The sequence below is a fragment of the Limulus polyphemus genome, unplaced genomic scaffold (genome assembly GCF_000517525.1).
Source record: "Limulus polyphemus unplaced genomic scaffold, Limulus_polyphemus-2.1.2 Scaffold985, whole genome shotgun sequence".
Taxonomy (NCBI): domain Eukaryota; kingdom Metazoa; phylum Arthropoda; class Merostomata; order Xiphosura; family Limulidae; genus Limulus; species Limulus polyphemus.
The window spans coordinates 74,395-101,948 of record NW_013666595.1 but is presented as its reverse complement, the minus strand read 5'-3'; the positions used below and the strand labels follow the sequence as shown (position 1 = coordinate 101,948).

At 38.0% G+C, this 27,554-nt stretch overlaps 1 protein-coding gene across 6 annotated transcripts in view; it reads right to left on the bottom strand.

The window, feature by feature from the left end:
• Positions 1-27,554, bottom strand: part of LOC106461555 (TBC1 domain family member 5-like) — a 259,839-nt gene that overhangs the window by 180,658 nt on the left and 51,627 nt on the right. For all 6 annotated transcript variants that reach the window (XM_013921391.2, XM_022388548.1, XM_022388545.1 and 3 more), the window contains 2 exons: positions 18,107-18,187; positions 6,787-6,854 (listed from right to left, as the gene is read on the bottom strand). In XM_013921391.2, the coding sequence (XP_013776845.1) occupies positions 6,787-6,854; positions 18,107-18,187 (149 nt within the window). The remainder of the gene's footprint in view (positions 1-6,786; positions 6,855-18,106; positions 18,188-27,554) is intronic.

Below are 27,554 nucleotides of genomic sequence, written 5' to 3'. Positions count from 1 at the left end.
TACTAGATATTAATTAAATTATAAATATATCAATTCATGTGAATATGACTGGAAAATTTCCTTTTTTTCTGAAAAGGTGGTGTCTATTTACTTGTGACCACGCTGTGTATATATTGCAAAACGTATTTTCTAGTCTGGGCCAGAACTAAATGTTTCCCTCTTCCCATGGCTTCTTTATTAGAGTGACTAGGGTGCACCAAACCATAATTGGTGGGTCAATTCCAGTCCAAAATCTGATGTCACTGGCAATTGAGTATCCAGGCAACAATAGGAGGAGGGTCCCAACCATTTTCACCTCAGAAGGAATCAGAAGGGAAAGAGGACTTCTGTTCTGAAAACCCAGGCCAGCACATGCATGCAGAACTAGTACACAACCAACACCAGCTACCTGGGAACCTGACATCTGGGTGACGTTAAGAAGGTGGAAAGCAGCATGGAGGATCAACTCCAGTCCAAAACAAGGCTGCATTGGGAATATATCCTCCAGACCACAGTAGTAGAAGGGTTCTAGTCCAACCACATGACTTATGTTGGCCAGTCCAGCCCAAACCAGCACACCCAGAAACAGACATCTAGGTGGCTGTAGGAAATACAGTTACCAGCCGGAAGGGTGACTGCATGTGGTGAATTCATCCAGTCCAAAACTAGACAGTATTTGAAATTGTACATCAAGTCCATGGTAGGAGGAGAGTACCCATCAACTCCACCAGCAGAACACCACTATATGTAATTTGACACACTTAGGAAGATGCTTCCTAGGTCCACCACCCCAGTGGCTAGGAGTCAGTAAGTGGCAAGGACTCCACTTGGAGAATTAGTTTGTTTTGAATTTCGCGCAAAGTTACATGAGGGTTATCTGCACTAGACATTCCTGTTTTATCAGTGGAAAACTAGAGGAAAGGCAGCTGGTCATCACCACCCACTGCCAACCTTGGGCTACTCTTTAGCAATAAATAGTGGGATTGAACATCTCGTTGTAATTCCCCCATGGTTGAAAGGACGAACATGTTTGGTGGGACAGGGATTCGAACCCACAACCCGCAGATTATGAGTCAAGCTCCCTAACCATCTGGCCATCAATGGTGCTGGGGAGTTCAGAGGAATGCAACACTGGAGAAAGTGCAATGGGGGACCACAAAAAGCAGGCTGGTTCCAAATTATTCAACCAAAACTGGAGGGATGGGCAGCTATCCTGACACAACTTTACTAATGATAGTCCTTGAGTTGGTATGGTCTGGGACAGACATATTTATCACATAAAACATCATGAGAATGAAACTACTAGCTGTCTTGTGGAACACCCCATCTCAACAGTGTGCATTATAGACATTAAAGGCTTTACAGTGCAGATTGATGGATTAGTATACCTGGACAGGCACCACTCACCACAAAGCGAGATTCAACATCGAAAATGTGCCCTATAATGAAAATAATGAAATAGAAAAATTGGTCATCCACTCATAGTTGAACTGAGGTGTGTATTATGGCAGTCGGCAGAACTCGATATCCTGATGAAGAGGAAATGGTTACAAGTTGAATAATGGGATACAACAGTAACAAGTGTGGTCCACATGACAGCTTGGATGATCTCCTCCCATGGGCAACAGAAGCAGACAGCCAGGGAGAGAGAGGGGAGCCTAATCTGATGAGAGGATATCTGGAAAATACATTGGGAATTGGGAGAAGAGGAAAAATATGCCAACCAATTAAGTTGGCAAATCCAACCCATAACGGTGACAGAGGATATGCCTTGGGTAAATGAAGGGTTCCAATGGAGAAAAAAGCAGAAATGGTAACTCTGAGAGGAAGCCATGTGGACAACATAGCACCAGAGAGCACAACCAGGACAGAGAAGATGATCAATATCAAGACCAGGTAAACAATTATGAGACACAAGGAACACTAGAATGGGTAGGGAAGTAACCAGGGTGCAAACACCAATACCAAAAAAAACATGTGTCATTTTCTCTGATACACCATTAAGGATGAAGGATGGACTGAATGACAAAAAAAGGGATGCTACAAATGTTGAGAGTATGAACCTCCTCACAAGGGACTAGAAAAATGTCACGCCAGAGTGTGATGATGGCAGGATGACACACAGACAACTGAAGTTGATGAAGAAGAGAGCAGAGGACAAGAAGTGGTTAAGAAGGTGATGACTGAAGTAGGGTAAGGACTAGACACCAAGGTTGAGCAAGCTAGAAAGTTGCAATAAGAAGGATTCAACATGAAGTGTTTTGGATAATGGATAAAACTTGGGGAAAAAGACAGATAGGATGATAGACATAAAGGTAGAGGTTGGACCAAATCCTGACTAAATGAATCTACCACCAAAGCCAAACGATGTGGAACTGGGAACCAAATGAGGGGTAGCTTGGAATTGAGGTGGGCGGCAAGTGCATCCAGAAGTGTAGTACTCCACAGGGCACACAACCACTGAAACACCTGAGGATCTACAGACCAATCCCTGGGAAGAATCTTTTTGGGTAAAGACAACAATTCACAACAAGATTCAGTGCATCTGGGATGACATGACATGCTTGTAGGTGTGTGTGATGTGAATGGGCCCAGAATAGTCCTTCTAATGTTCGAAAACAAAGTAAATGTGAATGGTGCCCCCTTGCCAATTGATGTAAGACACAATGTTGAATTATTGGAATGGATCATGACTATTTGCTTCATACTAAAGGTAGGAAATGATCCAATGCTCGACAAATGACAAGAAGCTCCAGGATATTGATGAACATAGCCGACTCGAATCACAATCACTGCCCAACCCAAGAGAGAAGAATCAGCAAAACGATACAACTTATAACAGAGAGGAGGAAGAGGAACTCCTACCATTGTGTTGTCCCTTTTGAGCCATCAGGTTAAATAAACTTCTGAGGGAGAGAGTAGGATAACTGAAACCAGAAGACCCCAAGCAACATTCCATTGATTGTGCAACAACCCTGAAGGGCACGCATGTGAGTACGATTCAAGGGAATAAGGGCTTCTACAGAAGCCCAAGTCCCCAAAAGGGTAACAAGCTCACATGCAGTAAGAGAAAAATAGGATTGGGCTTTGAGAACTAATATCTCCATCAATCTTGACCAAAGAGAAGGCTGAGCCCAACTGAGATAGGAGAACACAATTAAGTGGATAAGGAATTGGGTCAGGATGAGAAAGGGCTTCCCCAGCTTCACAATCAACCAACACAAGCTGCCACAAGAAGAAGTAACTGTGTGAGCAAGTGAGATGTTTGTTGAGATGGAGCTAACAGCAGCCAGTTGTCCATATAACTGTGGAACAACAAACCATGCGAAGGAATGAGTCGAGCATAGGACATGACTACCCAAGAAAATATGAAGAGTGTGGAAGCCAAGACCAAACAGAAGAGTGAGAAATTGATAAACTCAACCTTTGTGCACAAAGCAAAGACAATGTCTGGATGTAGGGGATATTGTGATGTGAAGGTAAGCATCCAAGTCGTTCACCTTTGGTATCCAAAGACCTGAAAGAAATGCCCAATGAGGAGTGAGGAAGGACTCCATGGTGAAACTAGGAAGGTGGATGAAACAGTTACGACTGGAAAGATCTATGACAGGACCCCAGTCCCTGGTCTTTTTGGGAACTATGAACAAAATGGAATAGAAACATGGAGAAGGATGATTGACAGGTTCAATAATGTCCTTGAGAATGAAAGACCCAACAGCTTTGGAAAAATGCCTGAAAGAAACTGGATCCCAAGGAGGAGGAGAGAATATGGGATGTGGAGTAAGAAAATGAAGGAACAGTCCTTCTTATAACATTTGAAGTACCCAAGGTTGTGAGGTGCATTTGCTCCATAGGTGCAAAAACCTGCCAAAATATGTTCCAACCTTGCTAAAACCTACTATATAGTAGCTAGTGCCACTGGTGGTGGGAGACCTGGTGATGAGTAATTTGACAACTAGCTGCCAATATCCAGGAGAGGGGGACAGGCCAAGGAGTGGAGGGGGAGGGAAACATGAATTGGAATAAGTGAAGGCTGTGAAAAACGAGAAACCATGGATGAAAGGATGTTGATGAACAGCCTTCACTCTGGACCCCAGAGAGTCAAGAAGATCTCCAAAAAATGTCTAGCATAAAAATGGAACCATATGAAGGTCCCATACGTAAGACATGGGTAAGCACACACTGTCTAAAAGTGCATCCCCACCCAGGAGATACCAACAACAGAGAAGACAAGTTTGTAGGGAAAGGCCAAGGAAGAGAAGTACACCAATGTGGAATACAGAAGGGAACAAGTATCCTCTGAAAATCTTTCAGGGGGGTCAGTAGATAGCCTCAGATAGTAGATGGAAGGAGAAGAAGTAATGCAGTCAAACAGAGATGGGGAAATTGCAGCTGGAAAAATCTCACAAAGGTAACACTGTCAGATCCCCATACCTACATCAAAAACTCCAAGGACTGAGAGTCCAGAAAAGGAAAAAAATCCTAATGATAGAATGCAAATGTGTACAAATCCAAGGTACGGGGAGAGGATGAGGCATCCCAACCCCAGAACTTAAAAGTGTTGTAAACTGATCAGCATGTAACACGATATCTGCAGAGGGTGGGAAACTAGGTAATCCAAGGAAAGGGTGAAAATAAGGAGGGAAGGAGAGTAATCTTAAGACACTGGGGATATAGACAAAAGGTGACAAACCTGTGGCAGTCTGGGCATGTCCACATGTGGAACTCAAGAGCCAAAGCACAAGAAGGGGGTGAAAACAGGCTATCCATATCTTGTCATTCTGTTCATGTTCAACAAGAAAAGGAATATCTGGTCTGGTATAAGGAGATACAGCAGACTGCATAACAAACCATAACTCGCAACATATGAAAAACAAAACCACTTCAATGGAACATATAGAGCCCAATTTGTGTGATGTGCACACCTCAACTGAACAGCCACGAACTGCAGAAGGAGGGCACAATATTGTGGTGTGCTCACCTCAACTCAGCTGAACAAATGCTGGCTGCAGGAGGAAGGCACAATATTGTGGTGAGCTCAACTTAAATGAACAGATGCTGGCTGCAGGAGAAGAGCACAGAGCCTGAAAAACTGCAGGTTGAGGTGCAGTAGCATAAGTAACAACAGTAGTAGTTGTTGAAATTTGAAATTCAAAATTCAAACTTCATTACAGAAATCTACAACTACAGAAATCAACCTACATTATTTAATTGCACAAAAATATAATAAAACTATAAACAACAAAGCTAGTTGTTTAACAAATTGTGAAACAAAAAACTCAAAACAAATATGAGTGAAAGTTAGATACATCTGCACTCTACTATGCTGAATTGGGAAGTGAAAATTGGGCTCTATGGTATAGAGGGAGCCAGCTGTGCCAGAAGGGTATGTCATAATACTATTGGTGGAGGGTTATCACATGCTTATTTGCATGCTATAGTGCAGCTGTATCACATTTAAACATTTGATGGTAAGTGGGGGGTATTAAGGCTATTGGCAAGTGAAATTTGTGCATATAGAGGGCAGCACTAAACAAGAAAAGATATTATGTGATAGGAGGTAAGGTATCATACTGGAAGTTTTATTTTCCTTTCCTGTCCTTTAGCATTATTATTTTTTGTGACACATGTCAAAAGATGTCCTTGGGCAATATTATGGTATCCTCACAGAGATATGTTAGCTTCGGTTGACTGTTGTTGCACTTGCGAACTACACTACACCTCATGAACCAAGGAATGTTTGGGTTATATTTTAAAAAAGTATTAAACTTTTAAAATATGCAACTTAAAACATAAATAACACATAATTAACTTAAATATAAAACTAAAACCTACATACAATTTAACTGTCTGTTTAACTGGCATATTTCTAGGCAAGAAACAATGCTAAGTGCTAGTGAAAACAAAAGCAGCAAAAATGCTAAGAGTGGTTTGAAATATTTTGTAAGGAATTCTGCAAGCTAATTTTAAAATAAACATTGAAAGATTGTAGTTCAAAATGAGCTCTTTCTATTGGTTATAAATATCTACATAAATAAGTAGTTAAGTGCAAAATCACAACTTGTGATTCGCAAGTCTAAGAATAGAAATTTGGTGTGGCTTCTGTGAAGAGTCCAAGAAATTTATTTCTTCTTTCTCGGAACTTCCCCTAAGGCACTAAGAACAATTAGCCTTGTTTCTCTCTAGACAAAGACGTTTAATGTACGTGAAGGACTATTTAAGTTACACAAACCAAATGTTAAGACTTGTAAATGTTTGTGCATCATTGGACAACAAAACCAAAGATTAACAGTATTTTTTAATTTCTTTAAAATAAAGGAATTGAAACTTGGTATAAAACATTGAATTATAATGCTAATATCATTAACATCCATTGATAGTAATGTTGCTTAACTAAATTTTGAATGTATCTCAGTAAAACCTCATGACATATGCAGAACAGAGTGCCTGTAAGCTTAGTGTTAATTCTTTCAAAAACACACATCCATGGAACAAGTAGTTCAGATTGCCAAAAGATAATGCAAACAAAAAAATAATCAAAAGAAAGTTTTGTTTCCTCATCAACTCACACCCTCAACAAAAAGTTGGAAGAAAGACAGATAACAATTGATTTGCAAGTAGGTAGTGGGAGTAACATAAAAGTAATTTCTGCATTTTTTTAAATCTAGTTGATAACTTTAAGACACTCTATGGAACTGGAAAAATTAAAATTTCTGAACTTGCTTATAAAGAAAATGCTGAGAAAATTTTTTATTAAACAATTCTAAACAAAGAAAAGTACAATGTATGTAACGTTTTCCAGCTTACGTTCGTATGACATCTTGCTTTATTGTTGCTTTTAGTTCACTGTCTTGAAAAAACTGATTCCAAGGACTCTGTAATGAAATGCATAAATCAGTCAAAAGTTAGTTGTACCTGCCCAACTTCTGTAATATTCAAGTTAAGTAACTGCACTTGTATTTCAAAAAATGAAATAAATAATTAATGATTAACATCTAGGTTCCTTACTGTCAATAAATAACAAATATACTGAATTATTATTAACATACCATACATTTCACTCAGAACAATATTTGAAAACCTCATTTCAACTAGTAACTTTGAAAATGATACATTTAAGTAAGGATACCAATAAAGATAATTCAAAGCCAGAATAACAGGTTATATATCCTTAATTAATATGAATCATTTTTAATAAGGAAATAAATTTATAACAGACGAGATTAGAATTTTTTTTCTTATCAAATATTACAGAAAATTTTAAACAGGTAAAATAATATCAGTGAAGTAAAAAATTTTGCTCCCTGATGTTTTGAACAAACACTTTGTCAAGCCTATCAAAACAATTTAAATGGTCAGGTATTATACCTCTAATCTTAACCAACAGAATTTTACCTAAAATATATTATTTTGCTTATTTATCCTCAACTATTTAATCATCTTTGTGTTTTTTCCACTTGTATGTATACGTGTGTATGCACATTAATATATTTCTATTATCATTATTTTTCATGCAATTATTAGAAATCCTGCATCTTACAATAAAATACTTTCTCTACATGCATAAAAATATTACAAAACTAACAGATCCCTTTTATCAAAAATACATTTGATACAGATACATTTTCAGCATTACACAGTTTCTTCTTAATTTATACAATTCTTATCTCAAAATGTCTAAAATATTTCTAAAGTAATAATTTTCCTGTACTGAAAACACATTTCCGATAGGTATTTACCTCATCTCACATAAATAGCTATTCTAGTTCAGTACTACTCTCTATATGCAAAAAATAATTCTGCATGCCACAAGCCTTGAGCTCTCATGTACTTACAATCAACTGGTTCAACTGCATCTTGCATGTGAATCATCATGCGACAACCCTACACCAATAGTGTGCTACACACACTCCTGATGCATGTGACTCCTTCTATTACATTCTATCGAACTATCCCTTTGAGTTTTGGTAAAAAATGAAAGCACAGGTTTTCAGTGGGGAAGAAGGGTGGAAAGTGTGAGAGAAGGTAAGTACCAATCAGAAATATATTTTCAGTATAGGAGAATTATGACTTCCCATACAGTACATTACCTCCGCTTCTATAAATAACTAGAATCCCACACTGAATCGTTAGAGGGACTCATGCGAGAGGAAGAACAAAGAAGCATTCCTTGAAAGTGTGCAAATAAAACCCTAAAAGAATAGATCCTCACAGCACAGGATCATAAATGGGAGACCACACCATATCTGTATCAGGTATACCTTTCACTCAGTGTGGAATTAGGTGTTGTAGACGTGGGTAGAAAAATAAAGGAGCACATCTATACAGGAGAGAACAATGGTGGGATAAGGATCCGAACCATCATATAATAAATCTCAATCCCATATAGTACTGAATGTGGATGAAAGTAAAAGAATGTGCCCCAAGGTGTAGAGTGGCTAAGGTGCAACAAACCATTCAGGGCAAGTGAACTGCATCCAAAACCCAGCTGCCAGGAACCGACATCCACACAGGGTAGGATGATGATTGGTAAGTCAACTACAATCCAAAACCCAACCACCGGAAACCAATATCCATGTGCAGTGTAGGAAGTAGGATCATACTACCAGCAAGTCAACTACAAATCAAAACCCAGCCACCGGGATCTGATATCCATGTTGAGGTAGGAAAGAGGATCATATTGGCGTTAGGTCAACTACAATCCAAGAACCAGCCATCTGGTGCATGGAGGAGAGAATATCATACCGTCTTCACCTCAAGTTCAGCAGAACGGAGGAAATCTCAAATTCACCACTCTGTGAATGGGACACATGATAGCTTTGTGATAAATTCTTCGAATGATCAGGGAACCCAACATCCGGATAATCAGCATAAAAAAGACGTCTCGATAAGAGAAACTAACTCACTCAAATTCATCAGTCACGAACTGCCCCAGGTATATGAAAAAATCGAGGAATAGCAAAAGAAGAAGAACCGTATTAATCGACACGTCCAACCACCATTACCCACAAGATAAGTGAAGGGAACAAGAGTATGATTGAGTGAGGCAGAGAGACACCTATAAGACGTGTGAGGACTTATGTTGATTGGTTAAGCTCTGAATCCAACACCCAGACACTGGGAACCGACATTCTTGTGGTGGTAGGACGAGGGATTCCAATTGAATGGGTGAACTGTATTTCAACAGCTCACTCCAAAGATACAACATTCCTTCAGATAAACCTGTTCAGAAATGGAGCATCTAGGAACATGTATCTACAACAATAACACTACCACCATACTCTCAACTGTAACATTATTTGTATCGTATATCAATATCACATTCAGGAGGATGCCTCCCTGGTAAAGACTCCCAAACTGCACTGGAAGAAAAAAAGGGGGGGAGAAAATGCAGTGGAGAGTTTGGAGGAATGTCAACATTGAAGACAGTGCAATGGGTGACCATGAAGACCTTATTTTGAAAAGCAGACCATACCTTATTTATTCAATCAAAGGTATGACAGGGATGGGCAACTATCCCCTTCTGCTTTACCCATGAAGTACATGTGTGAGTACAGTCTGGAACAGGCATAGTAACTCTCTCAACACAGGTTCAGTCAATTTGATTGACCACGTGACCTCTTTGTGTTTGATTAAAGTCTTTATATATTTAATACTTCTAACTTTCAATATAGTGTGTATATCTTCACAAAATTTGACAGTTTTTCAGAACAAAACAGAGGTAACTTGGAATTGAGGAATGTGGCAAATGCATCCATTGAGAAGTACCCCACTGAAGGCATAGCCACTGGAAAACAAGAGGATTGAGAAACCACTCCATTGGATAAACTTTGTTGGGACGAGAAAGATGATCTGCAACAAGATTGAATGCATCCGAAATATGACACGCAAGGATATCAATACCCAGCTTGTGGTCCCCAAAAAAAGGAGAACCAAGGTTGAACCACAAAGGGAATGAGAATGGGTGCTGGTTTAGTGATTGATATTAGCCACCACTCTAGAATTGTCAGAATGGATCATAACCAAACGATACCTGGCAAGATGAAGAAAATGATACAAAACACATGATGTATAGCCAGAATCTCCAGGATGTTGATATGGTAAGATCTTTTGGTTGGAGACCCCTGACCTGAAGCTTCCTGCTGATCGACCCATTCCCCCAGCCCTGAAAGGAAGAGTCCATGAAGATATGCAAATCTAGACAAGGGGGAGGAAGCAGAACACTCACCGACATGTCAGTCTTGTCCAACCACCAATGCAGATTGCCTACAAGGGAAGGTGGAAGTGAAAATGGGGCCTCCAGTGGATCCTCCGTAAGGTTCCACTGGTCAAGCAGAGCCCACTGAAGAGACCTCATATGAGCTCGACCCAAGGGCATAAGGGTTTCCCTGGAAGACTACATCCCCAAAAGCAAGAGAACCTTGCAAACTATAGAGTGGGAGCAGTAAGGGTGTGAAGAACTGAAAACTCCATCGAACTGAGATGAGTGTTGAAAAAAGACACCCAAATGGACAAGATATTGGGTAGCTATAAAAAATGACTTCTCTAATTTGATTAACCAACCCACATGAACTGCCTCCAGGAGTAGAAGATAGTGTGATGGGCAAACTCCTGTTTGGAACAAACTAACAGAAGCCAGTTATTCATGTAATGATGTAAGTGCAAATGTCAGGCAAAAGCCTTAGGCACCCAACAAAAGATATACTGGGCCAAAACAAGGCCAGAGAGCAGGGCACAAAATTGATCAGCTACTCCGTGATGAGCGAACTGAAGATAGCTCCTCAACTGACAAGATATCAGGACATGCAGGTAAGCATTTGTAACATCCACCTTGATCATACACAGATCCAGAGAAAAAGCCCATCTGAGGGTGATAAAATACTTTATGATAAATCGGGGTAGAACCAAAAAATTGATTGAGGCAGGACAAATCGATCACAGGCCACCAGCTCCCAGTTTTCTTGGATAACACAAACAGCCTGGAATAAAAACCTGGAGAAGGATGATTGACAGGCTCAATAGCCTGCTGAGGGAGAAGATCTTGTACTGCCTCAGACAGATGTTGACTGGTGGTAGGATCCTGAGGCAATGGAAAGGTACCCGAGACAATGGAGGAGGGGGAAAGAAAATGGATGACAAGTCCTTCAAATAATACCCAAATACCACACAGATCTGTAGTGAAAACTCTCCAAAAGGGAACAAAATCAGTCAAGCCCCCACTGGACAAGAACTCCCCCTGGTAGTCACCAGTACTGTTGGCAATGTGTCCATCTGAATCATATAAAATGATGAGATGGAGAACCCCTGGAAGTAGGAGCAGGTAAGGACTGGGAAGGAGCTGGACAGGAAACAGAAATAGGGGCATGTCTAGGCTTTGAATGAGACAAATGATCCACCAAAGAGGCAGGGGTAGTTTGTTGTTGCACAGACTCCACACGGGATTCCAAAGTCTCAGAAATATTACCCAAAACATACTGCTGTAGAAAAGAGGCCATACATAAGTCCCAGAGATAAGTATGTGGTAAACAAACCTGGGATAAAGCAGCATCCCTCCCCAGGAGATCCCAACAACAGAGAAACCACATGCGCAAAGATAGAGCCGAAGAAGACAAATGTGCCAACATGGAGGTAATCAGGGAGAGGCTATCCCTCAAACAACTCTCAGGATCTCTGTAAATTGCCTCAAAAAGGAGGTGGATGGTAGACAAGTACCATAGGAGGGTTGATTGGTAAGATGAAGGTAGGAAAATTGGACATGGTATAAACGAACAGGATTATCAGGATCTGCTCCCCATGCGGGCAAAATTGATTCTAACTGTTGAGAATCGAGTAACAGATATTCAGTTTGATGGTAGGCCAAGGTAAACTCATTCGAAGCCCGTGGAGGGTGAATCATGCTGTAACCATCAACCATCTGAGAAACAAATCACTCAGCATGAATCCTAATATCTGGAGAAAGAGGTAAACCCTAATACTTAGAGGAGTAGGTATCATGTAACAAAAAAGAAAGGGGATCATATGAAATTGGGGTAGTGGATAAAACAGAACATACCTGAGAAATCATGTCTAAAAAAGCCATATTAGGCCTATCTGATTCTGCAGTAGGGGCATAGGAAAATGTGGCAAAATAAGGTGGAGGAAATAGGCTATCAAAATCCTCATTGACCCTAACATGTTTGGTATGTTCAGGCAGAATAGAGGCAAGATCAGGAAAAGCAGGTTGACTCATATAATGAGCTATCTCATGGCAGATGATAGCCGATATATTCAAAGACTAGTCACCCACACCTTTAACCCGTGTAAGTGTGCTAGTAGAAAGTATTACCTCCAAAGTGGTAACCTGAACTTCGGAATTCATATCGTAACAATGAAAAATCAAACACAATCAAAGTTATCTAAATAGTCGTTAACCTTTCAAAAACAAAGAAAAACAAAAAACCACTAAGTTTACCTAAAAAAATATGATTGATGAGCACTACAAAAAATCTTGATACAAGTACTGCCAAACGAAAAGTGATAGTTTGGTAGAATCGGGTAGAGGGAGTCACGTGTCAGGAGTGTGTGTCACACTCTTATTGGTGGAGAGTTGTCGCATAATGATTTACATCTGAGACACAGTTGAACCAGTTGATTGTAAGGTACATGGTAGCTCAAGGCTTGTGGCATGTGAAACAGAGGACGGCACTGAATGAGAATAGCTATTTAAGTGAGAAGAGGTAATGTACTGTATCGGACGCAAAAAATAACACTTGCTATTCTGGTTTTTGGATCTTATTCATATGCAAGATCTCACAATGCTTCAATAAACATACTAAGAACATAAATGTAAGGGGATCACTTTATTAATGCATTTTTCCCTTTAATTACAATGGCTGCAATTATCAAAATTCCATATAATTGTTCCACATTAGAAAAAGTGGTTCAATATTTTAAACACATACTGTTTTAAGAATAGTATTTTAATAATAATGCTTTTCATGAAGCATTATTATTCATGATAAAGTTTTTTAAGTTTTCAAGAATGTTTAGAATATGTACTCCATCTAGCAAGCTCTAATATTTTTTATTTGATTTTTTTCTATGAGCATCAGTATTGATGGTTAAATCTAGTGTATGCTTGAACATGCTCTGAAAAATGATTTTCTTTTCAACAATATAGGTCTTCGATTAACTGACACCTGATGTACGCCTAAGAGTGAAAGTAGTCACATTTATTTACAATCCTTTATTTGGAAGTTTTTATTTAGGGTGATAAAGTAAAATTATCATGCAAAGATACTTAAAGGCTATCTGTGCTAGAAGTTCCTAATTTTGAAGTGACACCACTTCAAACTCTTGGACTATTATTTTAACATGGAATAATAGAATGGACCATTACATTACAACCATTCACACCAAAAGAGTGAACATGTTTGGCAACCAGTTTCAATCCTGTAACCTATAGATTATGAGTCATGCACCCTAGCTACCAGAACAATATGTTTAACTATCTTCAGCAAAGCACTATGTCATTTAAATTATGTTGTACTTTGTGACATCATGTGTAAATCAGAAAAATACTAACTATAACAATGACTAGGGAGATTACTAGTTGGTACATGATAACATAACTTCTTAGCCTAGTTTCTAGGTATTGTGGTAAAGCCCAGTTCAACAGGCAATGTATCAGATTAATCCAAACCTGAAACTGGAAGATCTTGTGATGGAAAGAAGACAAGAGAAGTTGAAGCAATAGTGTATATAACAGGCAGGGGAAGAGAGGGTTGAGTTGTGAAGTCACATAGAAGATGAAAGGAAGGGTAAACCAGCTAGAAGGATAAGACCAAGAAGACACAACAAAAAGTGTCTCTAGACAAGGCCAGGGCCCAAGGTAAAGGCTGGAAAGGGGAGTGAGCATTATGACAAATATAATACCAGACTTGGTGGAAGGTACCAACAGCTAGGGCCAAGGGATGGAAAACAGATGATGAGACAAGAAGAAGCATAAAATTGAGAGGATTGGCTAGGTAAAGATGAGTGGAGTCTGCAGATGAGAACCCCAAGAAGAACTAGGGTAAAAGAAACCATCTGTGGACAGAACATGGTCAGGCCAACAGCCAGTCCACAACCCAATATATAGAATATTCAAGACATGGCAGGCAAGGAAATCAACCCATTGATAATTGGCCCAATAAGGGAGGTCCAGCGTTGGAAAGCAATGTATTCTGGATTACAATCCCCATGGCAGTTAATTTACAAAAACTAAGAAGTTGTTGGAATGTAACATAACTAAATGATCTACTAGTTGTGGTAATAATGGTATCCTGTCCAGAAGTTTTATGTGTGGATATGGACAGAGGACTCATCCTGGATCCAAGTGCTAGATCTGTTCATCCACCCACATATGATAGAATAGAGGAACGGACAGGAGAATAGAGGTCAAAGAATCCCATAAGGCATCCCTTTGGATGCACAAGTACCAATAGAGCAGGTGCATATGAGTGTGACCAAAAAGGATAACCAGTCCCCATGAAGACATGGCCACCAAACACAAAACCTCACATGCTGTATGAGTAGGATAGCCATGCATCCAAGTGACTATAAATGCCATAGCTTGCACACAGATGGGAGAAGGCTGATCCCAGATAAGAATGAGTTGAAAAACACCACACCCTCACCCTGGTGAATAAGATATTCAGTGGGAGTGAATAATTGTTGGAAATATAAATGTCCACAACCTCGAAGAGATATTGGACAGAGATGGGAGTGAAAAGAGAAAAATAAACAAGATGAGGGCAGAAAGGAAGAGAGGAAAGGAATTGGAGAGAAATTCCATGCGGAAAAAATAGAAAAAACCCTATGTAGACAGAGAAGTGTGGCAACAGGAGCACAAATCATGACAGCCGGGCATCCATAGGACATGATGGAAACAAGCTCAACTAATCTGATGCCGGGTAGAAGAGGAAGTTGTGAAGTGGGAATCCAAAGATGGAGAACTAAGAACGAGGACAAGATACAATGATGAAGAATATGGTTTGGGACGGTGTGGAATCAAAGTAAAAAAGTAAGGATTGATGACAGGCAGCCCAGCCCATGGTTCAATCAAATTAAGAATACCTTCAAACTTCAGGGCAAAGAGCTAGTATATGGTAGAAGGGAATAAAGAAGTTGAACTTATGATAGGAGAGTATACTTACCCATCAACAAAAAGGCAAATGAGCAAGGAATGGTAGAAGTGGAACAGCAACAGGGGAGAAGTAAAGGTAACAAGAATCACCAACAAAATTCTCTGGGGCACAGTAGAGTGCCTCAGCCATAAAGTGTAGAGTGGAGAGCTAAATGTAAAAAGAGTCAAGCAAAGGCAGGAGTATCAGGTACTGGAGGGCAAAACTGACACAAATGGACTACCACCATCCCCAACTGGCAAAGGCAATCCCAAACATGAGAATTGAGAAAGAGGATGAAGAAAGAAGAATCACATAGAACATAGACTGAAAGGTCAAGGCTTGATGTCACAGAAATGTAAGTAGACCAGTAATGGTAAATGAAATGAGTTAGGGTCAGGATTGAGGAGAATATGATACAGGAAAAGGAAAAGAAAATGGTGCATATCTGAGAAATTAATGCCTAAGAATGTGAGAAAGTTAAAGATACTCTACAACAGGGAGAGAAGTTCCCAAATCCTAACCAGGTTAAGGAGCAATTTAATTCATCCACCTCATTTTCCTCATTGATGAGGGGAAGGAACATCTAAAGAATGGACTGGAGCTGAAGACATAAGAGAACCCACTCTCCTATTTGCATTGACCACCACATCATCCCCAGAATACATGCCTCTATAAGCCATAATTGTTACACAACCTGTGTGAGGAAATCAGGCACTCACACAAGTGACAGAAAAATGTTACAAAAACTTGTTAGTGTTCCTGGTTTTAAGAAAAAAAAGGGGGGGAAATTAAGTTCCCTAAGCATAAAAAATCTCATTAAATTAACAAAAAAAAACATGTTTGATGCATTCAGTGCTGAGAAATAGAAAGAAAATCACGAGTGTAAAAGCATAATGGGAGCTAATGTCACCTTCCTATTAGTGGAGGGATTTTACTGCATAATAACATCATTATGCAGTAGTGCAAATCACAAGAAATCTTGGGAGTTTAGGTGGGAGTTGCCAAAAAGGCTAGTGCTGTGCAAATACTTAAGGAGAAGATAGCTTTTTGTGTGAAGAGGTGTTTATCATCTTGGAATTTATAATTTATCTGCAACTTCTAAGACAAATCAGACAATCATTGTCACTTGTTTTTTGTATATTATATGCAGAGTACAGTCCAATAAAATGAAGTAGTATTTTGCATTCTTTTTACAAACCTCAAGACATTGTAATTGAAGTTATCAGTTAACAGCTGCATTCACACCCCACTCAAATGTTTCTTCATTAGAATTTCAAACATGCTATAAGCTTTGACAACCTTCAGAAAATTACTATTCTTGTGCTCATCTTGAAAGTTTGAGGTTCCTCAAAGTGGAAAACACTTGATTTAAGCATTTTCTAACCACTTTGTCAAGGCTCAGTTTCACATTTAATTACTAGCTAATGTTTTTAAATTAATGGTTTGTTCTTTTCCTAGATATACTTCTATTTTTCCATTTTTTTTAAGTTTCCTGATGATTAGATGATGTCTCCTATCTGCTTAACAGATTCTCTTCCAGTTATTCATACCATTATCAGTTAAGACAAACTGTGATGAAGTACAGAAACACTACTTTCTATGTCGATCTGTACTGCTCTTAAACAGAGAGAAAATGTCATCTCATCTGTCACACTTATTCATATATTCAACAATAAATGCTTACAAAATCATATAGACATAGAACCTTCTTGTAATGTATCTGTACTGCCCACGTGGCAGGGGCCTATATGACTGCACATAAGAACAGACTCTGGAACTTGTTACATCAATAACAAAAACTGGCCAAGCCTCACAGTTCTATTGACATTAATGTACTGAAATGTACTATTTATTACTTTATTCATTTAAGAAAAATGTACAGGCATCATGTGATACTGTCTTTCTGTGGTATTTGATTATACCATGTGCTTCTATCTTGAAGTAATACTATAGCATATATTCTGAATCAATAATTTATTCTGTAAACGTGCAGGTTTCACATAACACATGGTTGAAAAAACCATTACATTCATTTTGTTTTTGCTGCCTTGTTCTTTTGTTATTCTCCATTAATATAACATCTGTTATTTTTGTAGTATGATTTGCTGTAATTTTGCATATTGTGCAAGGATGTTCACAGTAGTGTCCTTCAGGTTACTTAAGGTTACGGCCTTGCCTATGTTTTGATAAGATTGGTCAGTCATGTTCATAGCATTAATTGCTCTGGGCAAATACAATGTTTGTTGTAGATTAACAACACTGGATTTAAACAGACTAGAAGAGTAAACAGCTTGAAGGTACAGCCAGTAAAAGAAACTGTCCCAGGTTATTAAAGCAAAAACATACACTTTGTTTGAGAATTAATAAACTCTGCTCACTTTTAAATGACTTTTCAGTTTATTTCTTTCTCAGTATCATTATTCAGAGATTTTTAACATTAATCTATAAAGAAATACTCTGATCAAGTTTCCTGTTATTAACTGGATTGATCTTATCGTTCTCAAGTAAATTCAGTTTAGTGATGCCATAACTCACAATCTGTAAAAAGTTTTTTTACCCTTTAAAGTTCTTTATCTAAAAGGAATTTTTTTGTTTTACTTATTCAAAAATACAAATAATAGGAAACTAGTGCTAAACAACAGTTTAAGACTTACTTGTATTGTTTCTTCAAAATGTACATAAAAGATGGTCATTATATTATTGTTTGCTAAGCATACTACATATATGTACATAGGAACCTCAGAAGAAACACGAAAATTTCAAAGTACAAATAAAGAGGGGCTAAATCATCTTATATTCTTTTAACACCTATATCAATCTCTAGCCTACTTTTCCTAGGTTATAACAGATTATAAAATATCTGCAACCCTTATAAAATAATAACACCATTATAAATAAAACTGATTAGACTAAACTAAAAATAATTTTTTCTTTCTCAAAATATTATGTTCATTACAACATGTATGTGATTTCACACTTACTTCTAATTCTTGAGACAAAGGGTTATTGACTGCCAAATCTAATTTCAATTCTTCATGTCGGGGATTTGTTTTTAACTGCAGCTAAAAAAAATAATTTTTATCAAAAAAAACAAAGTGATCATTCAACCCTAAAATCATTGTAACCAGATCTAAATAAAATCAATGTAGGTGCAGCAAATGCACAATAACATTTACATCTCTGAACTATTTTTTTTTATTTTAAAGGATAAAATATGTTTCTTAATGTGAATCAGAAAATAATATGAAATTTGTGACAATCAGGTATTCAATAAATATTTGACTGAGAAACATAGGCATCAGTCAATATACTCTTACAAGTTATAAATTATCTAAAGTACATGAAAGTATTTTGTTCCTCAGCTGTTTTACACACACACCTAAATATGTATGGAACATATCAAGAAAAAACTGAAAATATTTCTTCTCCAAACATTAGCAATTCAGGATAATTAAATCAGGAAAAATGCTTATCTTTTATCTTTAATCATAAGTAATCAATTAATCTTTCATGTAAGATGTCATGTTTAAATATTCACAAGACTAATCAGAAAAATCTTGACACAGTAGTAGCAGGCAAGTTATGACATAGGCAGGCAAATGACACACTTTCTACTATCCTGTATCACAAACATATGAAGATGCCAAAGTTCCCTATAGCAGGTGCAATGTGTTTTTAATTTGGTCTTCCACACAAATGAAGAGTAAAAACATGTCTAGATTTTCCAAAAATATCAATTATATTCATGGCACACATATCCACAGAGTCTGACCCACTTGATATAAAGGGCATATACTTTACAAAATACATTTTTTAAATTACAGAACAAAGCCCAGCAATGTACATAAAATCTTAATAATTTCAGTTTTTGACTGTTCAATTTCCATATTAAGACACCTACTCACATTTTTTAAACAAAATCACTGGTAATTACAACATTAGTTCAAATAAATACATGTTAAATAACAAGCTTAAGACTTAAAGGTTTATGAATATCTGAAGCTTAAGTATCAAAAACGTGCATGTATTGATCAACATACTCATTGTCATGTAGTGGTACAGTGTACATGAAGGAATCAAATATTAATTATGTTTTGTTATAAGGGTACTTTTAAAAGGCTTGAGCAAAGTCTTCTTAAAGTAAAATATCTCATCATAACATCATAATATATTGTTGTATCATACCTTTTCATTGGCAAGTTCTTTTATATCATGTGGTGAAAATAATTTAGTCCACGTCATGATATTAAATTACTCTATTTTCTCCTTTAACATTTCTACAAACTTGAACACATATACTGCCATAAATTTTCTGTAGACCTACATTATAAATCGCATCAACTACCATTAAACAAATAAACTTACTTGTACAAAGTAACCATGATAGCTAAAACACTCAAAGTTCACACTCTATATTGAAACCATTCTACACACTTCACAACTAACTCATATATATATATAATGCTAACTCATACATATAATATACTCTTGAATATGCCAGAAAAATTTTGTCATGTCTGTGGTTCTTTCTATTAGGTGTTCTAGGCCTATCTTATTACACATTTTTGATCTCAACATTATGATTAAAACTTGCAGCCCCTCTAGCTATAACTTAAATTACAACATTAAAATATAACAAAACATTAAAGGACAAGGGACCTACTGGTCCATCTAAGCCATCATATATACCAAATTAAACTATACAAAAAATCTCAAAGCCAACCTTTATCATTCAAATATTTAACAAGCTTTCTTTCCTTCAAACACCCTTATATCAACTACATCCACTACATCTGAAGACAACCCATTCCAAAGGCCAACCACCCTGTTAGTAAAATAAAGCTGTCTCAGCTGAAGATGACTCCTATCCTGCCAAATTTTTATTTGTGTCCTGTAGTCTTACCATTCCCACAATTAAATACAAAAAAACATGAGGCATCAACACTATCAATTCCCTTAACACTTTTAAACACCTCAATCAGATCCCATCTAACATTTCTTTCTTCAAGAGAAAACAATTTCAGAGATATTAACCTATCCTCATATGACAGTCTCTCCATCCCAGATATCATCCTAGTAGCCCTCCTATGTACCTTTCAAACACTTCAATTTCCATTCTAAGGTAAGAAGCCCAAGATTGAATACAAATGTGGCCTAACCAATGAAAAATACAATGGCATCATAACCTCTTTAGACTTGTATTCAATATTTTTATAGATACAACGTAAAATCTTATATGCCCTGTCACTAGCAATAGCACATTCCTTGGATGGATTAACAGACTGACCAACCAGGACACCATAACACTGTTAAGATTATTCCCAAGAAAATAATACTAATAATGCAAATTGTGATATCCCACACACAATACCTTGCATTTATTATAATTAAAAGACATCTGCCATTTATTTGACCATCTCACTAAATGATCCAGATCCTTTTGTAAATATGAAGCATTCTTTTCACAGTAAGCAACACCCAAGATCTTAATATCATCAGCAATTTTAAGTAATTTATTGACCATTCATTCATCTATGTTATTGATGTAAATCAAAAAAAGCAAAGGTCCTAATACCGAGCCTTGAGGTATCCCACTTATGACATGAATCTAATTTTAATGAGCTCCATTTATAACAACCCTCTGCTTTCTTCCACCCAGCCAGTTTTTTTTATCCAATACAAATTTATTAATGACACTTTTGTGTGACATCTTTTCAAATTCTTCCTGAAAATCCATGTACACCAAATTCACAATTATACCCTCATCTACAGAAAGGCCCGGCATGACCAGGTGGTTAGGCTGCTCGACTTGCAATCTGTGGGTCGCGGGTTCGACTCCCCATCCCGCCAAACATGCTCGCCCTTTCAGTCGTGGGGGCATTATAATGTGACGGTCAATCCCACTATTCATTGGTAAAAGAGTAGCCCAAGAGTTGGCAGTGGGTGGTGATGGCTAGCTGCCAAGAGGAACATTTTCCTCTAGTGAAACTACACTGACTATCCAACAAAATTTTAATCTTTGTTAAATGGCTTTGCAAAGCATCTATTATCAGACTTTCAAAACCTTTTCCCACCACAAATATAAGAATAATATGCCTATAATTACTGGGACAATTTTTTATCACCCTCTTGAAAAGAGGAGTAACATTAGCCAACTTCCAATCTTCTGGAAAATGCACACTATTCAAAGACTGATAAAACATAATAGCAAGTGGCTCACATATCCAATCCTAAACCTCTTTTAAAGCTCTTGGGTAAATTATTATCTTGCTTAGGAGTCTTATCATTCTTTAAACATACCATTTTTTTAATGAGCCCAAAATTAATCTTGTTCAAACTTCTTTCCATGTTGTAACTGTTCAAGATGAGGAATATTGCTTAAGTTTTCATTAACCTTCAGGCATACCCAAAGCCATATGGTGACCACATAAAGTAGTTTGAATTTCCTGCCAGTAGTTTGAATCAAGCTCTCAAAATTAACAGACAAAGCCTAATCTCAACAGATGAAGATCTCAGCCACAAATTTGTATCCAACTAGGTGTGTTGCTATTCGAAACATCAGTAATACTTGAAATTGAAAATTATCTAATTTTTATGAGAACCAGTTGTAAATGTAAACTATCCATTCCAAAAATCACCCTTTTCTCACTGAAATGACCCAATAAATCCAATCAGCCAACCTTCTCTTCCTTACATATTACCCTAAACCTACCATTAAGCCCTAGATACCTACTTATAATTTCATCCCTACAATTAAGTCTTGGCAGTATCTCTAACAGAATTAAGTTATTATGGTTCTTTTCTTTTAATGCCTTGTACTTAACAATAAGCTGTTCTGACCTACCCATGCCAATGTGCACTACAAATACTGCATAACTGCTAGCATCTTAACTATATCACTGGCTCTTTAAGTTATATCCTCCACCCCTGCCCCTGGATACCATAATCTAGTTCTTTTCTCCCTATTTACTCTACAGACTATCTTATGTGTTGTACTAACAAAATTTATTATAACAATAACCTCCTTATATGTTTCATTCCCATCTCTATCTGTCCCTTTTCTTATCCTTCCCTCCTCTAGTTTATCATCTGCATAAGCTAAAGGTTGAAATCCATTACTTAACAGAACTTGCTCATTATAATCAAGTCCACTACTACTAGCCCTATTAACACTGTTTTAACTTCCTAAAAATAATTATTATCCACTGTATTTTTTGCAAGAAAAAACTTAATTTTATCTTTAAATCCTGTTGCCATTTCCTACACTTTACCCCTCTAGTTATCCATGGCCTCTACATCATTTAGGAAGGGTCCACTTTTTCCTTCAACCTAAAAATCTACATACAAATTGTACAAGTGTAACTTCACTACTAGCTTCCAAAATATGCAAGAAAGTCCCAATTTTCCTAATTAAACTCATTCCTTCCACCTATCACATCTTATGAATTTTGAGAGCTTAATACTTTTAACCATATAGCTTATAACATGGTCCATTTCTTGGACTGTGAAGTCCCTTGAACAATCCTAATACAACAAATAAAAACTGTCTCTTCTCAAAGTATTTTTGGTGGTTGTCTCTTCTGAGGCTCATGGTATACAGATGAGATGACATCTTGTCTCTTGCTGTCACTGGTTATCCAGTTGGTGAGAGAGTTATTCCTAGACAGGTCGTCAGGTTAACCCACTGGCTGCCCCAGCCTTGATGAATGTCTGGAGTCGTCTTGACAGTAACTCCAGGCTCCTCAGCAGGTTCAATTTCTGCTGACAGGTTCTTCTATGGAGCTACCCAATTGGCTTGGCCATTCTCTCACCAAACACTGCTAAAGATAATCCAAATGGATGTCCATTGGCTTGGATCACCTATAAAGCACATCATTAATGCTTTTCAGTACAATACATGGCTCCCTTCCATGACCTGCTTAGCTTTGGGATTTGTTCTTTTCAGCATCGGTTATTGCACAGCCAGACCTTGCCACCTCAATGGAAACAAGTCTTATCAGCATTAACATTACAGTAATTTTTTCATTTTATCACAATCTGATTTAATTAACAAACACATTGTTGATGTGAACGTGCTTTGTAGTCTCTATGAGAAAAACCTATTCACTGGATAGGTGAAGAAAAAGTGCCAATGCCACTATGTTCACATTACATAGCTGCATAATAGCAAATTTAATAAATAAACTGTGTTTGATACTTTGCACTATGATATAAGTCCAGTTTATCTCTCTTTGGTTAACTTGTGTACATGGTTACTGATGAGGAGTGTAAGTCTTCAAAACTAGTATAACCCAATAACTGATGAAAGTATAGATTGAACTGGACTTCCCTTGAACTCAAGACTTTGAGATCAAACAACTATCAGAATACTAACTTTATTTATTACTAACTGATTTAAGTTTTTCTCAGGTAAGATCCTTTATAACATTGATGGTGTTCTTTAAATCTATATATACATATATATTATGTGCAGAACTTTTTTTAAGTGACTGTTCTCCAGACAAAAGTACAAAAGTCCAATGGCATTTTCAGTTCTTTCAATGATGATAATGTGTTTCTGGTAGCTTCGTGCACAGCTGTACAGGTACTTCTCAGTAACTGTGGAAGATCTTGATCTCATGTTTTCTGATGTTCATCCACATGGCTATTTGAGGTTGTGGAGATGACAGTGTTTCAATACAGGGAGGCTTTTGAAGTACCAACTGTAGTTGTAGTTTCTTTACACAAGTATCTTTGCATTTCTGACATAATAAGCCCTCTTGTAAGCATAAGGAAACCCACCATGCCCAATTCATCTGTGTTTCAGGCTGTATGGAGCAACTGTTTGCCATGATGTTCTTTCTTTACTGTTCTTGAATCAATGAATAACTAGTTTCAAACTTTTATCTTTTGCTTGAGCAGCTTCCAGACAGGTGTTAGATCACATCTGTTCTTCATAATTACTGTTGGATGCCACATCTTGGATGTTATAATTTTCCAATATGAAAATGTATTTCCGATACTATCATGTGACGCATGTGACTCCCTCTATGCACCACTATCACTTCAAAGTTTGGCAGAAGACGTGAGCACCAGAAGATTGTGGAAAATGTGAGTGGAGGGAAGTACCTATTTGTTCTTCATCATTACTGGTGGATGCCACATCTTGGATGTTATTATTTTCCAATACACAAATGTATTTCTGATAGCTACTTCCCTCCATTCGCAAGATTAGCTTTTCCCATTTTGTGCTGCTCTCTATATGAGAACCTTTTTCCAAAATGCATGCCACAAGTTTTCCACATCCCTCTGTTGGAATCTGAAGTTCCAACATGTCTCTCATGCAAATCATCGTGCGTCAACTCTCCATCAATAGGAGAGCACTACTATCATGTGACACATGTGACTCCCGCTATCATCACTATTGAACCATCACTTCAAAGTTTGGCAAAAGACGCAAGCACCAGAAGATTGTAGGAAATGTGAATAGAGAGAAGCACCTACTGGAAATACATTTTCATATAAGAAAATTACAACTTACGATATGGTACCTTCTCTCCACTCACAAGATTAGTTTGAATCCCACACTGAAAAGGAGGAGGGACCAGTGCAAAGGAAGAACAGGTGTATCTCCTGAAAGCATCCAAAGGATACCTCTGGGAATGAGAGAAACAGATCAGATGATCTGAGAAGGAGCACCACACCACTTCTCTTCGCCATGAACAGGTGGGATCAAAACATGGAGGAATATGAATGGAGCACATCTGCATGTGAGAAGATAGGTCGGTAATGTGATCCCAATCAGAGAAACAGATACATTCAATCTCTTGTAATGAAAGTGGGTAATGGAGGATGTTTTCCATGATGTAGAGTGGCTAGGGTGTGTCGGACCATACTCGATAAGTCAACTACATCCAAAACTTCACTCGCTGGGTACCAACATCCATGCGAGGATAGGATGAGGATCATACCATCTTAACCTGATTTTGTTTTTTAGCCCTAGATTCGTGAATGTACATATAATATAAACTCCCGGAAAGGTCACAGGATAAGCATTGATTTAGGAATCTGGGAATGTGTCATCCAGTATATGAGGGAAGTTCATAGCATGCAATCAACCTCTGCAACCGTGAAAATGGTATAAAACATCCACAGGTCTATAACATCCTTATCATTCAGAGAACGAAGGAATGTCCAGAACAGATGTGAAAATAGGCCACGTAGACCACCTACGACCCACAACACAAAAGATTGATGACCTGAAACCTGCGTGAGAACTCAAGTGATTGGTTTACTCAATCTCCAAAACATCACTCTCTGGCAACTGACATCTATACAATGGTAGGATAAGGGCACCCAATCGGAGAGGTGAACTGCATTTAGGCATCTCACTCTGGGCATGTGTCACTCATCCAGAGGATCTTGTAACTCCTTCTACACTGGCAGAACACAACTGCCCTACTCTGAACTGAATGGTTATAGCCATCTTTGAGGAACCAATTCATCAGGTTGCAAGAGCTGGGTGCTAAAAAGGTATACTACCCCACGATGGACAAAGTGGCAGGAGTAAAAACTGAGTGACCCACACGGAGCAGGTACAACAATCTGTTGGGTGAAGAGGTCGAGTACTGCCTCAAAAGACACTGGTGTGACCAGAGATCCCAAGAAGGAGGAAGGAAATGGGAGAGAAGGGAAAAGGGTATGACAAAACCCTCTCATAGAACACCATGAACTTGAACTTTGGAGAGTAAAGGCCTGCTCCATTGAACAAAATTTGCCAAATAAGCTACCCCAGTCCTTAACTCACCAGGCAGTCACACTGCCTATATACCGTGTATCATAGTGAAAATCAGTAAATTGCAGTACCATGGGAATCTGGGACAGACAGGGCTGTGAAGAGTAGGTTTGGTAAATGGGACTCGGAGCCAGACCTGGCTCCAACAGAGACCAACAGGTCTTTGTTGGACAGAAACCATCCGCGACTCCAAGGATACAGTAACTGTGTCACACTCAGACAGGAAAAGGATTGAGGTGAGGTATTACAAAGAGTGTCAAAGGAAGACCAATGCGAGAAAACGAGACATAGGTAGGATGAACAGGAAAATTGGGACCCATCCGCCAAACAGATAAAAATTATCCCACAACTGGTGGTCCAGCATTTGGGAGCTCACCCTAAAAGTTCTAAGGGCGGACCGACCCGAGGCCCACGGGGAATTAGGCATACCAATGCCATCACCCAACAGACAGCAAAGCACAGTGTAAACCCGAATATAAGGGAATGGGAGAAAAACAAGGTAGAGATGTAGAAACAAGCAATAAGAACATGTGTCCAAATAACTATGGCGAGAGAGAAAACATCACATACCTGAGATATAATCTCCGAGAAAGCCGACGAGGGCTGAACAGAATTCTCAGGAAGGTGTGGGAAAGCACGGCAAACTCCACAGTAGGTAAAAAAGGATCAAAATTTCCTCAGCCTGTGCCTGTAAAAAGCTCAAAAAGTATATGAAGGAAAAGGAGAATGAACAAGAGACAATGTGCATTCCATATAATGCTCCATTTCTCCCCGAACAAAAGCCAAGAAGTCCCTCGTTGGTTCGCCCGTGCCTCTGCAATAACAGACAAGTGATATGCAACCAAAGTGGTACCAGTGACTTCAGAATTCAGACAAGATACTTAATAAGCGAAAAATGTACAGCAAATACAGGTAAATCAAACACTCTCAAATAAAAGTGAAATGAAATTAAGTGAAGTTGAACTGAGTTAAACAAAGTTAAACCACTTCTAGGGTAATCAGTGGTCTAAAGAAAGACGTCTGCACTCAAGCACTGCCAAACGAAAATTGACAGTTTGGAAGTGGTGCACAGAAGGAGTCACATGCATCACATGATAATAATGCTCTCCTATTGGTGGAGAGTTGACGCATGATGATTTGTATGAGAGATATGTTGGAAGGCTTATTGCACGCATTTTGAAAAAAAGTTCGCATAAAGAGGGCAGCACAAAATGGGAAAAGCTAATCTTGTGAGAAGAGGGAAGGTATGGCTAGTCATCTTTTCTGTCCTTTGTTTTCCTCTTCTTGGAGTGTTTACATTCATTTACACATGGTCTTCAAGATAATATATCAGCATAACCATGGTTACATCCAGGAAAATTAACAGTGTGGAAACTGCACTCCTGGAGTTTTTGGAGCCATCTTACTATTTGGCCTTCTGAATTATGAAAATTCACCAACAACTTCAATGCTGCTTGATCTGTCCACAGTGTACACTTTTGTCTGTTACTAAGTTACTAAGCTTGATAAATTATAGTGGAATTCTATGTTAGTAGAATATATAGTAATTCAATATAGTAATTTATAATTTTTTAGTTATTTAAATGTATATATAAAACCTAAAAAAAAAATTTGTTTCATATTCTCCATGTGCAAAATTTTTAAAGGCTTAGCAA